This window comes from Hyla sarda, chromosome 2 (assembly GCF_029499605.1).
Source record: "Hyla sarda isolate aHylSar1 chromosome 2, aHylSar1.hap1, whole genome shotgun sequence".
Classification (NCBI taxonomy): Eukaryota; Metazoa; Chordata; class Amphibia; order Anura; family Hylidae; genus Hyla; species Hyla sarda.
Genome location: NC_079190.1, coordinates 291,918,397 through 291,931,421, shown reverse-complemented (window position 1 = coordinate 291,931,421; position 13,025 = coordinate 291,918,397). Strand labels below are relative to the sequence as shown.

Sequence of the window (13,025 nt, the reverse complement as noted above, 5' to 3'; positions counted from 1 at the left end):
GTACCTGTGAACATACCCATAGTCTATAAATGAAGCTGCAGCAGATCCTGTACCTGTGAACATACCCTTAGTCTATAAATGAAGCTGCAGCAGACCCTGTACGTGTGAACATACCCTTAGTCTATAAATGAAGCTGCAGCAGATCCTGTACGTGTGAACATACCCATAGTCTATAAATGAAGCTGCAGCAGATCCTGTACGTGTGAACATACCCTTAGTCTATAAATGAAGCTGCAGCCACTACACTCATTCCTAAAATATCTGGCTGGCTACGACTCCAAACATGGCCCAGCCGTCAATAGACATTTCTCCAGGGATCAGTGTACCGAGATGGCGGAGGGGCTGTGCTATACAGGTGTGTGCGCTCCTCACCTCCTGTCTCCGTTCAGTAGTTGCAGTTTCTCCTCATCGTCCATGTTGTCCTAGGAGTCGTGTCCCACACCGCAGTTATGACTGGCCTCTCCAGTCTCTCCTTTATCTACTCGGCCTCCGTGTGAATGAAGCGCCGGGTGCAAAGAGCCGGCTGCAAAACTTCTCAAGACCCAAACAGCGCCTCCCGTGTGTAGCAGCCGGAGGCCCCCCGCGCTGCCCACCATTCCTCCATCCCCGGTGCACACGGAGCGCGCCTTCTAGGCGGGTGGCGGCGGGATCCGTAGGTGACCGGCGCCTCTCAACCGCGTGTTGGGTGCAGTATCCAGCGCCTCACCTCACGTACCCCCGCACTTCTTTCTATGGTCAGCTGAGAGGTAGTTGTGTTGTGTTCACACGGGGCATTTTTTATTTTTTTACAATTTGTATCCGTTTTTAGGATAAAACTCCTCGGTGATAAATTGCTTACAATGTGCAAATACGCAATATATTTGTAATATCACCTTTCCCCACTGACAAAGGTTTTTTTTCTTTTTTAGTATCAAACCAAGTAAGTTTATTAAAAGAATCATGAGAATAGCATACAGAACCCAGGGACAACAGAATATAAGCAATAATAAAAGAAGAAAAAAACGTGGCCAACAGGTCAAACCGCCAACTGTCGTGATCCACCCTTTTATTTGCACCTGGTCCCTTTTAGGATATGTTCACACAAGGAATTTCTTCGAGAATCTGCGCCACTCAAATTTAGGCTAATTTTGACATAGTCACTGCTGAAATAAAGCTGTGGAAATCAAAATTCCCCTTAAGGATTGAACATGTTCGTAGTTTTGGCTGAACTTGGATCCGTGGTGGAAATTCCGCTGTGTGAATAAAGCAGCAGCCACTCATTGGAAGCAATTAGAGACTGCTGCAAGTGGAATCCGCTCTGAGTTTCCACAAGGAAAAGAATTTCCATAGTGTAAATGGGTTGTCTAGCAAGGCCAAGCTGGTAAAATCGGAAGTGTTCTAGATGTGTATATATGAGAAATGTGCTGTTTTTAATCCCTTAAGGACCTGGCCAATTTTTGTTTTTGCACTTTCAGTTTTTTTCCTCGCGTTTTTTTTTGCGCTTTCAATTTTGTACCTACAGACCCACATAAGGGCTTGTTTGAGTCACCAATTGTACTTTGTAGTGACATAACTTATACCAAAATCTTCAGGGGGGGGGGGGGAATTATTTGTGGGGTGAAATAAACAAAATTTTGTAACTTCTGAGGGCTTTTGTTGTAACTTTATCGTTATTACGTAGGTCCATACGATTATAAAGATACCCAATTTATGTAGGTTATAACTATATGCACCAATATTAGTATGTTTAAAATTGTCATCTGACCCCTATTTATCAAGGGATTTAGAGCTCTTTTTTTGCTTACAAAAGTCGCACAAAAAGTCGCATAAGCACCTAAGCAAATTTTTGTGCAACTTTTGGCTGTAAAAAGCTACAAAAGAGCTTACGAAAGTGAATTTCATTTTTCACTTTGCAGTGTTCAGGGATTTATCAGTGCAAAAGTCACACAAAAAGTCGCAACCTCTCCAAAACAGCCTAAATGTAAGCCAGCTCCGGAGCTGGTGTACAAAACGGCGTTGGAGAGCAGATTTATATTTCCTGCAGCAGCCATGATCACAGCTCCAGCGGGAAATATTACAATCCTATAACGGAGCTGGGCTGACATCACTCTGTAGCCACCTGGGCGCCGTCATATTTTTTCCCCACTACCCTTACAAAGACGGGGACACTGCTTTACAACCACCGCTTGTCTTCCACTCGCCTGCGCTGCACATCTCCCATTTGTCTGCTACCTGTTGCAAGACTACAACTCCAAGCATACAGTGAGGGCATGCTGGGAGTTGTAGTCTTGTAGTAGAAGGGAGATGTGCAGCGCGGGCTTGGGTGGGAGACAAGCGAGGGTAGCGGGGAGAAAGTATGAAGGAGCCGGGCGGCTACAGAGTAATGCCAGCCCGGGCTCCTTTTAACATACCACAGTGCTGCAGAGTTTTTCTATCCCCTACTGTAATTTCACATTTCCCGAGCAGCCAATCAAGGGACCTGGCGGGAACTTTGATATTACAGTAGGGGATTGAAAAACTATGCGGCGGTGTGGGATGACACCTATGATAGTTATCCCCCTTTCTCCCAGGCTTTTAAAATTTTTTATTTTACCTCACCTGGCCTCGCTCCGGTAGGCTCTGGTTCAGGCTGCGGGTCTTCCGGGACTGTGGTGCCTGTAAAGCACTGAAAGCATGCCAAGTGACGATCCCTGCTGGCTCCTCTTCTGTGCTTTACTGGTACCACAGTCCCGGAAGACCTGCAGCCTGAGCGTGGCCAATTAAGGTAAAATTTAATAAATAAAAAAAGCTGGGGGGGGGGGTTAACTCCGCAGCGCCATGGTAAGGAGCCTGGCCTGGCATAACTCTGCAACCTCCCGGGACTCCCACAGATGGTCCGGGAGATGTTCAGGAGCTGTCCCTTCCATTCCTCAGCACTGCGGTACACACTGAGGGATGACAGGGACGGCTCCTGCACATCTCCTGGCCCAGCTGCGGGAGTCTGGGGCAGCTGCAGTGTTATGTCAGCCCGGGCTCCCTTTGCTATGGCGCCGCGGAGTTCACTGTAATTTCAAATTTGTTGCTGGGCTCTGTGTCACGGGACCCATCGGGAAACATGAAAATACAGTGATTGTCATGCTGGGAGTTGTAGTCGTGCAGCGCTGGAGCTGTGCGAGCAGGTGACAAAAAATGTATTAATCTATTTTTCGTGTTTTTTTTATTTTATTATTATCTCAGATTAGTCTATCCTGTGGATGCCTTTGGATTCGGTGGACTACGTCGATGGCCAGCATTTCTTTGTTTATTGTCGATAAAATGGTGAACGAGGGATTGTGGGGGAATGTTTTTTTTGGAATAAAATATTTTTTTTAAAGTGTTTTTTTTTTTTTTTTACTTGACAGGCTTAGGCCTCTTTCACACTATGAAATAGTTCTGTTTAGGAACTTCCGTCACAAGTTCCGTCACTATATCGGGGAAAACCAGCCGTTACAAAACCCCTGACGGCCGTGACTAAATCGCATTGCAGCCTATGGGGTTTTGTAACTGCCCGTTTGCACCCGTATATGCCCGTAATTCATTACGGATGTGATACAGTGACGGGACATCGTGGCGGAAAAATTACTGCATGCAGTAACGGCCGGTTTTCCCTGATATAGTGATGGAACTTGTGACGGAAGTTCCTAAACTGAACTATTTCATAGTGTGAAAGAGGCCTTAGTAGTGGAAGCTGTCTAATAGACGGAGTCCATTACTAAGCCTGGGCTTAGCGTTAGCCAAAAAAAAACAGCTAGCGCTAACCCTCAATTGTTACCCCTGTACCCACCGCCACAGGGGGGGCGGGAAGAGCCGATACCAACAGGCTTGGAGCGTCAAAAATGGCGCGCCTAGGCGGTAACAGGCTGGCATTATTGAGGCTGGGGAGGGCCAGTAACAATGGTCCTCGCCCACCCTGGTAATGTCAGGCTGTTGCTGCTTGGTTGGTATTTGACTGAGAATAAAAATAGGGGGGACCCCTATGCGTTGTTTTTTTTTTTTTATATTTATGCATAAAAAAAAATAAAAAGCATAGGGTTCCCCCTATTTTTATTCTCAGCCAAATACCAACCAAGCAGCAACAGCCTGACATTACCAGGGTGGGCGAGGACCATTGATACTGGCCCTCCCCATCCTAAATAACGCCAGCCTGTTACCGCCTAGTCCCAGGAGCGCCATTTTTGATGCTCTGGACCTGTTGGTACCGGCTCTTCCCGGCACCCCTGTGGCGGTAGGTACCGGGGTATTAATTGGGGGTTAGCGCTAGCTGTTTATTTGAGCGAGCGCTAAACCCCAGCTTAGTAAGACAGCTTCCACTACTAAGCCTGTCAAGTAAATAAAATTTAAAAAACACAACACGTTTAAAAAAAAAATTATTCCAAAAAAACACTCCCCCAACCCACAAGCACTCATTAACCATTTTATTAACATTAAACAAAAACAAAAAAACGCTGGTCACTGTACTCCTCCGAATCTAAAGTAGTCTACAGGATCCGCGGATCTGAAATGAGAAGTAAAAAAGATATATTGCACTTTTTTTTCAAAGCTGCAAAGTGATGTTCTGAAGTCATTTATTGGTTTTTGCTTATGTGTGCTAAAAAAAAATGGTATTCAAAAGTGATTTATTGGTTTTTGCTTATGCGAGACAAATTTATCAACCCCCTGTGATATTTATTATACTATGTCACACATGAGCAAAACGAAAGCAAAAAAAAAATGCCTGCAGAACTCGCTTACCAAAGCAACGATGATAAATGTCCCCGTATAACTTTTTTTTTCTCCGCATTATGGGGCTATATGAGGGCTCATTTTTGCATCGGGATCTTTAGTTTTTATTGGTACCATTTTTTATTTTTTATGGGACTTTCTGATCGCTTTTTATAAATGATTTTTTTTTATAGTATATGAATTGACCAAAAATTTGCAATTTTGGACTTTGGTATTTTATTTAAGTCTACGCAATTGAGTGTGCAGTTTAACTAACCTTATATTTTAATAGAGGTTATACATATGATTTTTTATTATAATATTTTATTTTTTTTTTTAAATGGGAAAAGGGGGGGGGGTTCACACTTTTATTAGGAAGGGGTTAATTCACTATAAATTTTTTTGAACTTTTTTTTTTTTTAGTTCCCATAAGGGGTTATACCATGCAATCTTTCGATTGCATACACTGTTCAATGGTATGCCATAGTATAGGATTGATCAGTGTTATTGGTGCTCTGCTACTCCAGCCTACCTAAGCTTCCCGGAGCAGCAGAGGACCGATCAGATGTCGAGGAGGCAGGTAAGGGCCCTCCCGCTGATCAGGAAATTGTGATTTTACCGCGATGGTCCCGATCAGCTCCGCTAAGCTGCTGAGATAGTTAACCTCGCATTTTAGAAAGGGTTAATGCCAGGCATCGGCCCTATCGGCGATTCCCGGCATTACCCGTGGGTTCTGGCTGCTTATATCAGTCAGTCAGCTTGTGAGCACACTTCAAACACCAGTAACTGGACCAGGGCGCACAGGTACACCCTCGGTCCTTAACCCCTTAAGGACACAGGGTTTTTCAGTTTTTGCCTTTTTGTTTTTTCCTCCTTATCTTTTAAAAATCATAACCCTTTAAATTTTCCACCTAAAAATCCATATTTTGGCTTATTTTTTGCCATGATGTAAGCAGAGAGCTCTGTGTTCCAAAAAGAAAACCATTTCCTCTGTAGTATACAGACCCTAAAAAGTCTGGAGAGATTAAGATTTTTTAATAGAAGTAATTTACAAATCTGCTTAACTTTCTGACACCAGTTGATTTAAAAAAAATATAAAGTTTTCCATGGGAGTACCCCTTTAACCCCTTGCCGCATATGGACGTTTATAAATGTCCACAAGCGGCTCCCGAGGTATGACGAACACTCAGCAGGTGAGCGCGCATCATACCCGGTGGGTCCCGGTTGCTATAAGCAACCGGGATCCACGGCTAATGCCGTATATCGCCAATCGGGCAGATGTCCGGCATTAACTCTTTAGATGTGGCGTTCAAAGTTCATCGCCGCGTCTAAAGTGAAAGTAAAAGCTTCCCGACAGCTCAGTCGGGCTGATCGGGACCATCGCAGTAAAATCGCGATGTTCCGATCAGCTAGAACACAACAGGAGGGTGCCTTACCTGCATCCTGCGCTTGAGCAATCAACCGCCAATAACACTGATCAATGCATTGCAATGCAATGGCAAGAATCAGTGTATTGAATCAATGTACTGCATGTTCTAGTCCTCTATGGGAGCTATAAAATTGCAAAAAAAAAAAAAAGTGAAAAAAAAGTTAGATGATTCCCTAATTAAAGTGTGAATCACCCCCCTTTTCCCATAAAAAAACAATGTAAATAAAAATAAATATAAACATATGTGGTATCGCCGTGTGCATAAATGTCCGTACTATAAAAATATATTGTTAACTAAACTGCAAAGTCAATGGCGTACACGCAAAAAAATTTCAAAGTCAAAAATAGCGTATTTTTTATAAAAAGTGATCAAAAAGTCAGATCAAAACAAAATTGGTACAGATAAAAACTTCAGATCACGGCGCAAAAAATAAGCCCTCATATCGACCCGTAAATGGAAAAAAAATGTATAGGGCTAGGAAGAGGACAATTTTAAACGTATACATTTTCTTCCATGGAGTTATGATTTTTTTTCAGAAGTAATACAAAATCATACCTACATAAGTAGGGTATCATTTTATTTGTATGGACCTATATATTAAAGAGAAGTTGTCATTTTTACCGAAAAATTTACTGCACAGAAACGGAAGCCCCCAAAATGTACAAAATGGTGTTTTTTCTTCCATTTTGTCCCACAATGCTTTTTTTTCCCCATTTTGCCGTAGATTTTGGGGTAAAATGACTGATGTCATTACAAAGTAGAATTGGTGCCGCAAAAAATAAGCCATCATATGGATTTTTAGGTGCAAAATTGAAAGGGTTATGATTTTTAAAAAGTAAGGAGGAAAAAACAAAAGTGCAAAAATGGAAAATCGCCAAAGAGGGAAGGGGTTAAACACCAAAGACCAAGGGCGTACCAGTATGCCCTTGGTCCTTAAGTTGTTAAGTAAAGTAACTTACATACCTGTACAGTGCTTCTTCCCTATGTATCTAATCACTTCCTGTTTTTTTCTATTTTCTTTGGCTGTGCTGTTGCCAGGCAACACAGCAAACACTTTCCACAATACCACTTGCTTGCATGCCCAGTGGAGACAAACTGCTAATACTTTCAGGAGAGAGCAAGTAAACAGCATGTGTGACCCACCTAAGGCCTCGTTCAAAACACCATTAGGAGCTCTGTTCGCTAATTCCTTTAATAACTTGGGGACATCTGGCGTACATGTACACCCTAGTCCCACTCCCGCTGTATAAAACGCATACCTCCCAATTATTGCTGAGAGCAAAGAGGGACAAGCCACACCCCTAACTGTGCCCACAGCCACGCCTACATATGAGGAATGGGAATACCAGCAATAATATTGTCAGTCTGTCATCTAAGTTTAGGAGGACCTCCTAGACTAACAATAACTACCATAATTACCACTACAGACCATATAAGTGACTACATGCAGTTACAGTCGATGACTCGCAAGTGACGTCTTCTCAGATCAGAGTCATTCACTTTCCTTTTTCTTCTCCCTCCAGCCCAAATCGTCATGATGATTTCTTCTGGCTACAACTCAACTGTGGAGAGAACCTGCCAGAAAATGTTTTTAGGCTTTGCACTTTTACAAGATCTATAATGCCCCAAACAGTAATAATGCTTCCCTTGGTGTCTTGCATAGAGTGGGAAGATAGGTTCCCCCATTAGGTAAATCCAAACGATCAATGTAGTAGAAGCAAAGAAACCTGGCACCAGTAGTATAGGGCTGGAAAGGTATGTATATGTTCCTGTTAATATGGAATCAGCGTAGGAAGCAATGTGCCTGCTGGTGGTGGTGCTCACACAGTGCGATTCAGTCCATATGAAAATGATACAAGAAGAAAGATGAATGGGAGCAACTCACCCAAGACCCGAGAGGCGGTAGCAAAGTCTTTACTTTATTGCATATTGTGCAGACATAGATGCAAGCCACGGGGGGCAGATGTCACAGTGGGGGAGTAGCAGACAACGGCGGGCCACGGTCCGTATCGTGCTATCAAAGCACTTCGTCAGGCCCAGCCCACTTCGTCAGGTCACTTCTGTAGGTAGACAGGTCCCTTCCCGAAGTTTCCCCTTAGGTGCCCTGAGCAGGTTGACACCCCTAGATAGCTGCTCCTTATATGTAGTACCCCCCCCCAGATAACTACCCTCTGTAGGTAGACCCCCCCAGTCAGCTGCCTCCTGGTAGACCCCCCTCTAGATAGCTGCGCCCTGTAGGTACAGCTCCCAGAGATAGTGGCCACCTGTAGGTAGACCCTCTGTAAATAGTTGTCACTGTAGGCAGAAGTCCCTATATAGATGTCCCCCCAGGGGCGGACACAGACAGCAGAGGGCCCCTGTGCAAAGAATGTGCCTGGGCATCCCCCCCCCCAGCACTGTGCCCCCTCATGTACCTAGACCCCACCGGAGTGCCTCCACTTACCCCACGCGCGCGTAGTGTCGCCACTTGCCTTGTCCACCACAGGTGGATGGAACAGCTCCTGAGGTGGGCTCCGGGTGGCCCCTGTCCCTCTCAGTGTGCGGCCCAGGCCCGGTGAGTACTCCCCCGGGTCAGCCTGACCCGTATCTATCTGGGAGGCAGAGGGCAGTGCTCCCCTTTACACTCGCACCCCTGGACTTAGCACGACACCCCTTGGCACCCCCTGGTTCCTTGGCTCCTTAGTGATAGAAGTGACTTACAGGCAGGGCCAGACTGGGACCAAAAATAGGCCCAGGCATTTTAAAATAAACAGCCCATTTTTATGGTGGGGGTCTGACTCATGGGACCCCCACCAATCACCTTGATTCAAGTGGCTCCCCAGATTTTGGAAAGCTGCAACTCCCATCATGTCTGAAGTGACTACAGCTGATGGGACAGTCAGGAGACTACACAATATCAGTGACTACAGCTCTGATGGGACAGTTAGGAAAATACACAATGATATCACTGACCTGAGTGACGTCTTCTCTGTTGTCTTTACTTTTCTTCTTCATCTGGTCCAGACACCATCTGGACATCATTGGTTCCTTAATTTGTCAGTAGATCCTCATCCTCTGTATGATGACAATAATCATTATAACCTTGCCAAATACTGTACCCCCTGAATATAATACTGCCAACCACTGTACCCCTGAATATAATACTGCCAACCACTGTACCCCTGAATAATACTGCCAAATACTGTACCCCTGAATATAATACTGCCAACCACTGTACTCCATGAATATAATACTGCCACACACTGTACCCTGAATATAATACTGCCAACCACTGTACTCCATGAATATAATACTGCCAAATACTGTACCAATGAATATAATACTGCCAACCAATGTACCCCTGAATATAATACTTCCAAATACTGAACCCCTGAATATAATACTGCCAACCACTGTACTCCATGAATATAATACTGCCAACCACTGTACCCCTGAATATAATACTGCCAACCACTGTACTCCATGAATATAATACTGCCAAATACTGTACCAATGAATATAATACTGCCAACCAATGTACCCCTGAATATAATACTTCCAAATACTGTACCCCTGAATATAATACTGCAAACCACTGTACTCCATGAATATAATACTGCCAACCAATGTACCCCTGAATATAATACTGCCAACCACTGTACTCCATGAATATAATACTGCCAACCACTGTACCCCTGAATAGAATACTGCCAACCACTGTACTCCAGGAATATAATACTGCCAACCACTGTACTCCATGAATATAATACTGCTAAATACTATACCACTGAATATAATACTGCCAACCAATGTACCCCTGAATATAATACTGTCAAATACTGTACCCCTGAATATATTACTGCCAACCACTGTACTCCATGAATATAATACTGCCAACCACTGTACTCCATGAATATAATGCTGCCAAATACTGTACCAACCACTCAATCACCCCATACACCCCACGCACTCCATCCTCAGTTTCCTCATCACCCCACAAAACCCATCCTCAGTCTCCTCATCACCCCCATACACCCCATCCTCAGTCTCATCACCCCATACACCCCACACAACCCATCCTCAGTCTCCTCATCACCCCCATACACAGCACGCACCCAATCCTCAGTCTCATCACCCCATACACCCCACACAACCCATCTTCGGTCTCCTCATCACCCCATCCTCAGTCTCCTCATCACCCCATCCTCAGTCTCATCACCCCATACACTCCATCCTCGGTCTCCTCATCACCCCATGCACTCCATCCTCAGTCTCCTCATCACCCCCATATACCCCATCCTCAGTCTCCTCATCACCCCATCCTCATTCTCATCACCCCCCCCATACACCCCGTCTTCAGTCTCATCACCCCATACACCCCACACAACCCATCCTTGGTGTCCTCATCACCCCATCCTCAGTCTCCTCATCACCCCATCTTCAGTCTCCTCATCACCCCATCCTCAGTCTCCTCATCACCCCATGCACTCCATCCTCAGTCTCCTCATCACCCCATGCACTCCATCCTGTCTCATCACCCCATCCTCAGTCTCCTCATCACCCCATGCACTCCATCCTCAGTCTCCTCATCACCCCCATACACCCCATCCTCAGTCTCCTCATCACCCCATCCTCAGTCTCCTCATCACCCCATGCACTCCATTCTCAGTCTCCTCATCACCCCCATATACCCCACGCACCCCATCCTCAGTCTCCTCATCACCCCATCCTCAGTCTCCTCATCACCCCACGCACTCCATCCTCAGTCTCCTCATCACCCCACGCACTCCATCCTCAGTCTCCTCATCACCCCATGCACTCTATCCTCAGTCTCCTCATCACCCCATGCTCAGTCTCCTCATCACCCCATCCTCAGTCTCCTCATCACCCCATCCTCAGTCTCCTCATCACCCCATGCACTCCATCCTCAGTCTCCTCATCACCCCATGCACTCCATCCTCAGTCTCCTAATCACCCCCATGCACTCCATCCTCAGTCTCCTCATCACCCCATGCACTCCATCCTCAGTCTCCTCATCACCCCATCCTCAGTTTCCTCATCACCCCATGCACTCCATCCTCAGTCTCCTCATCACCCCATGCACTCCCGCCTCAGTCTCATCACCCCATATACCTTAAGCACCTCACCATTATTACACAGCTGACACCCCCCGGTCCTTCTCATCAACATTAAACCCCCTAATCACTACACCCCTGACCCCCCTTCTGGTCCCCCTTATCAACACTACGCTCTCCCAGACCCCAATCCTCCTTATCATTACACCACCAACCTCTTCAACACCCCTCCTGTCCTCTTCATCATCATTACAATCCCCCCCACCACCCTGCACCCGATTGTCGCTCTCCTCACCTCATCTGCTCAGCGATGCGGCCGTGTGAGGCGGGAGGGTTTGCTGCTCCTGTCGCTTCTGACGGGGTCAGAGGCCATGACACATGACGTCAGGGGCTTGGGACGTGCCCCGCGTGCCTCCACGGGGCACGTCTGTTCCCATCAGCCCCTGGCCTGTCCGTCTCGCCCGGTGCAGTGCCGTAGAATGAAATTTGCCATAGAATGAAATGCTCCGCCTCCATCACATCCTATTGGCTCACACTTGTCACGTGACATATTTAACCGTCACGCATCGATGCGCACGGCAGTCTCGGTTTGGCTATCACAGGGAGAGGATCTCCTCTCCCTGTGATAGCTGAAGCTGCACGGAGCTCTCATGGCCTCTGTGGCCCGACTTTTACTGTTTTATTGTCGCCCGCCAGCGCGCTCGATCGCCAGCGCTATAGATAGCGCTGTCAACCGCTTGCCTCCCTGCCTGCTGCTCTACTCCCGTCCCCTGCTAACTCTCAGGGAACGGGGAACAGAAAGTAGAGCAGCGAGCGCAGCTGAAGTAGTACTGCGCATGCGCAGCACTACGCAAATAGCGTAGGTAGGTAGATTAGTGTAGGAGGTTGTAATTTAGCATAGTTTAGGCACCACAACTCCCAGCTAAAGGCTGCCCAGGCATGCTGGGAGTTGTAGTTTAGCTTAGACATCGAAGGGACTACAACTCCCAGCATGCCCAGACAGCTTAAGGCTGCCCAGGCATGCTGGGAGTGTTATTTTAGGTTAGACAGCGAAGGGACTACAACTCCCAGCATGCCCAGACAGCTTAAGCCTGCCCAGGCATGCTGGGAGTTGTAGTTTAGCTTAGATTAGACAGCAAAGGGACCACAACTCCCAGCATGCCCACACAGCTGAAGGCTGCCCACGCATGCTGGGAGTTGTAGTTTAGCTGATGGGACCACAACTCCCAGCATGCCCAGACAGCTGAAGGCTGCCCGGGTATGCTGAGAGTTGTAGTGCAGTGAAGGGACCACAACTCCTATCATGCCCAGACAGTTGAAAGCTGCCCGGGCATGCTGGGAGTTGTAGTGCAGTGAAGTCACCACAACTCCCAGCATGCCCAGACAGCTAAAGGCTGCCCAGGCATCCAGCATGGGGAACCACACACGTTTTTGTTTTTTTTCAATGTTTAAAAAAAAAAAAAAAACGTGTGTGGTTCCCCGTCTTTTCATTTTTCGCCAAATACCAACCAAACAGCAACAGACTGACGTTACCAGAGTGGGCGAGGACCATCGTTACTGGCCCTCCCCAGCCTAAATAACACCAGCCTGTCACCGCTTAGGCCCAAGAGCACCATATTTGGCACTCTAGGCCTGTTGGTATAGGCTCTTCCCAGTGCCCCTGTGGCGTTGGGTACCGGGGTAATAATTGGGGGTTAGCGCTAGCTGTTTTTGGGGCTAACGCAAAGCCCCGACTTAGTAATGGATTCCGTCTACACAACGGCTTCCACTACTAAGCCTGTAAAGTAATAACAAAGAAAAAAAGCACACACAAGTTAAAACATTTTTATTAGGAAAAACACTC

The 13,025-nt window shown here is 46.4% G+C and overlaps 1 protein-coding gene across 2 annotated transcripts in view; it reads right to left on the bottom strand.

Annotated features, from left to right (window-relative positions):
• SLC30A2 (solute carrier family 30 member 2) overlaps positions 1 to 7,219 on the bottom strand; it is a 49,782-nt gene extending 42,563 nt beyond the window's left edge. The window contains exon 1 of one of the 2 annotated variants that reach the window (XM_056557478.1): positions 7,092 to 7,219. Coding sequence is in view for 1 of the 2 variants with exons in the window: in XM_056557477.1 (XP_056413452.1) it covers positions 373 to 416 (44 nt within the window). In the remaining variant the exon portion in view is untranslated. Of the gene's footprint in view, positions 1 to 372; positions 892 to 7,091 lie in introns of those variants that run through there. The other variant, XM_056557477.1, reaches the window with a different exon arrangement.
• Positions 7,220 to 13,025: the final 5,806 nt, after the last annotated feature.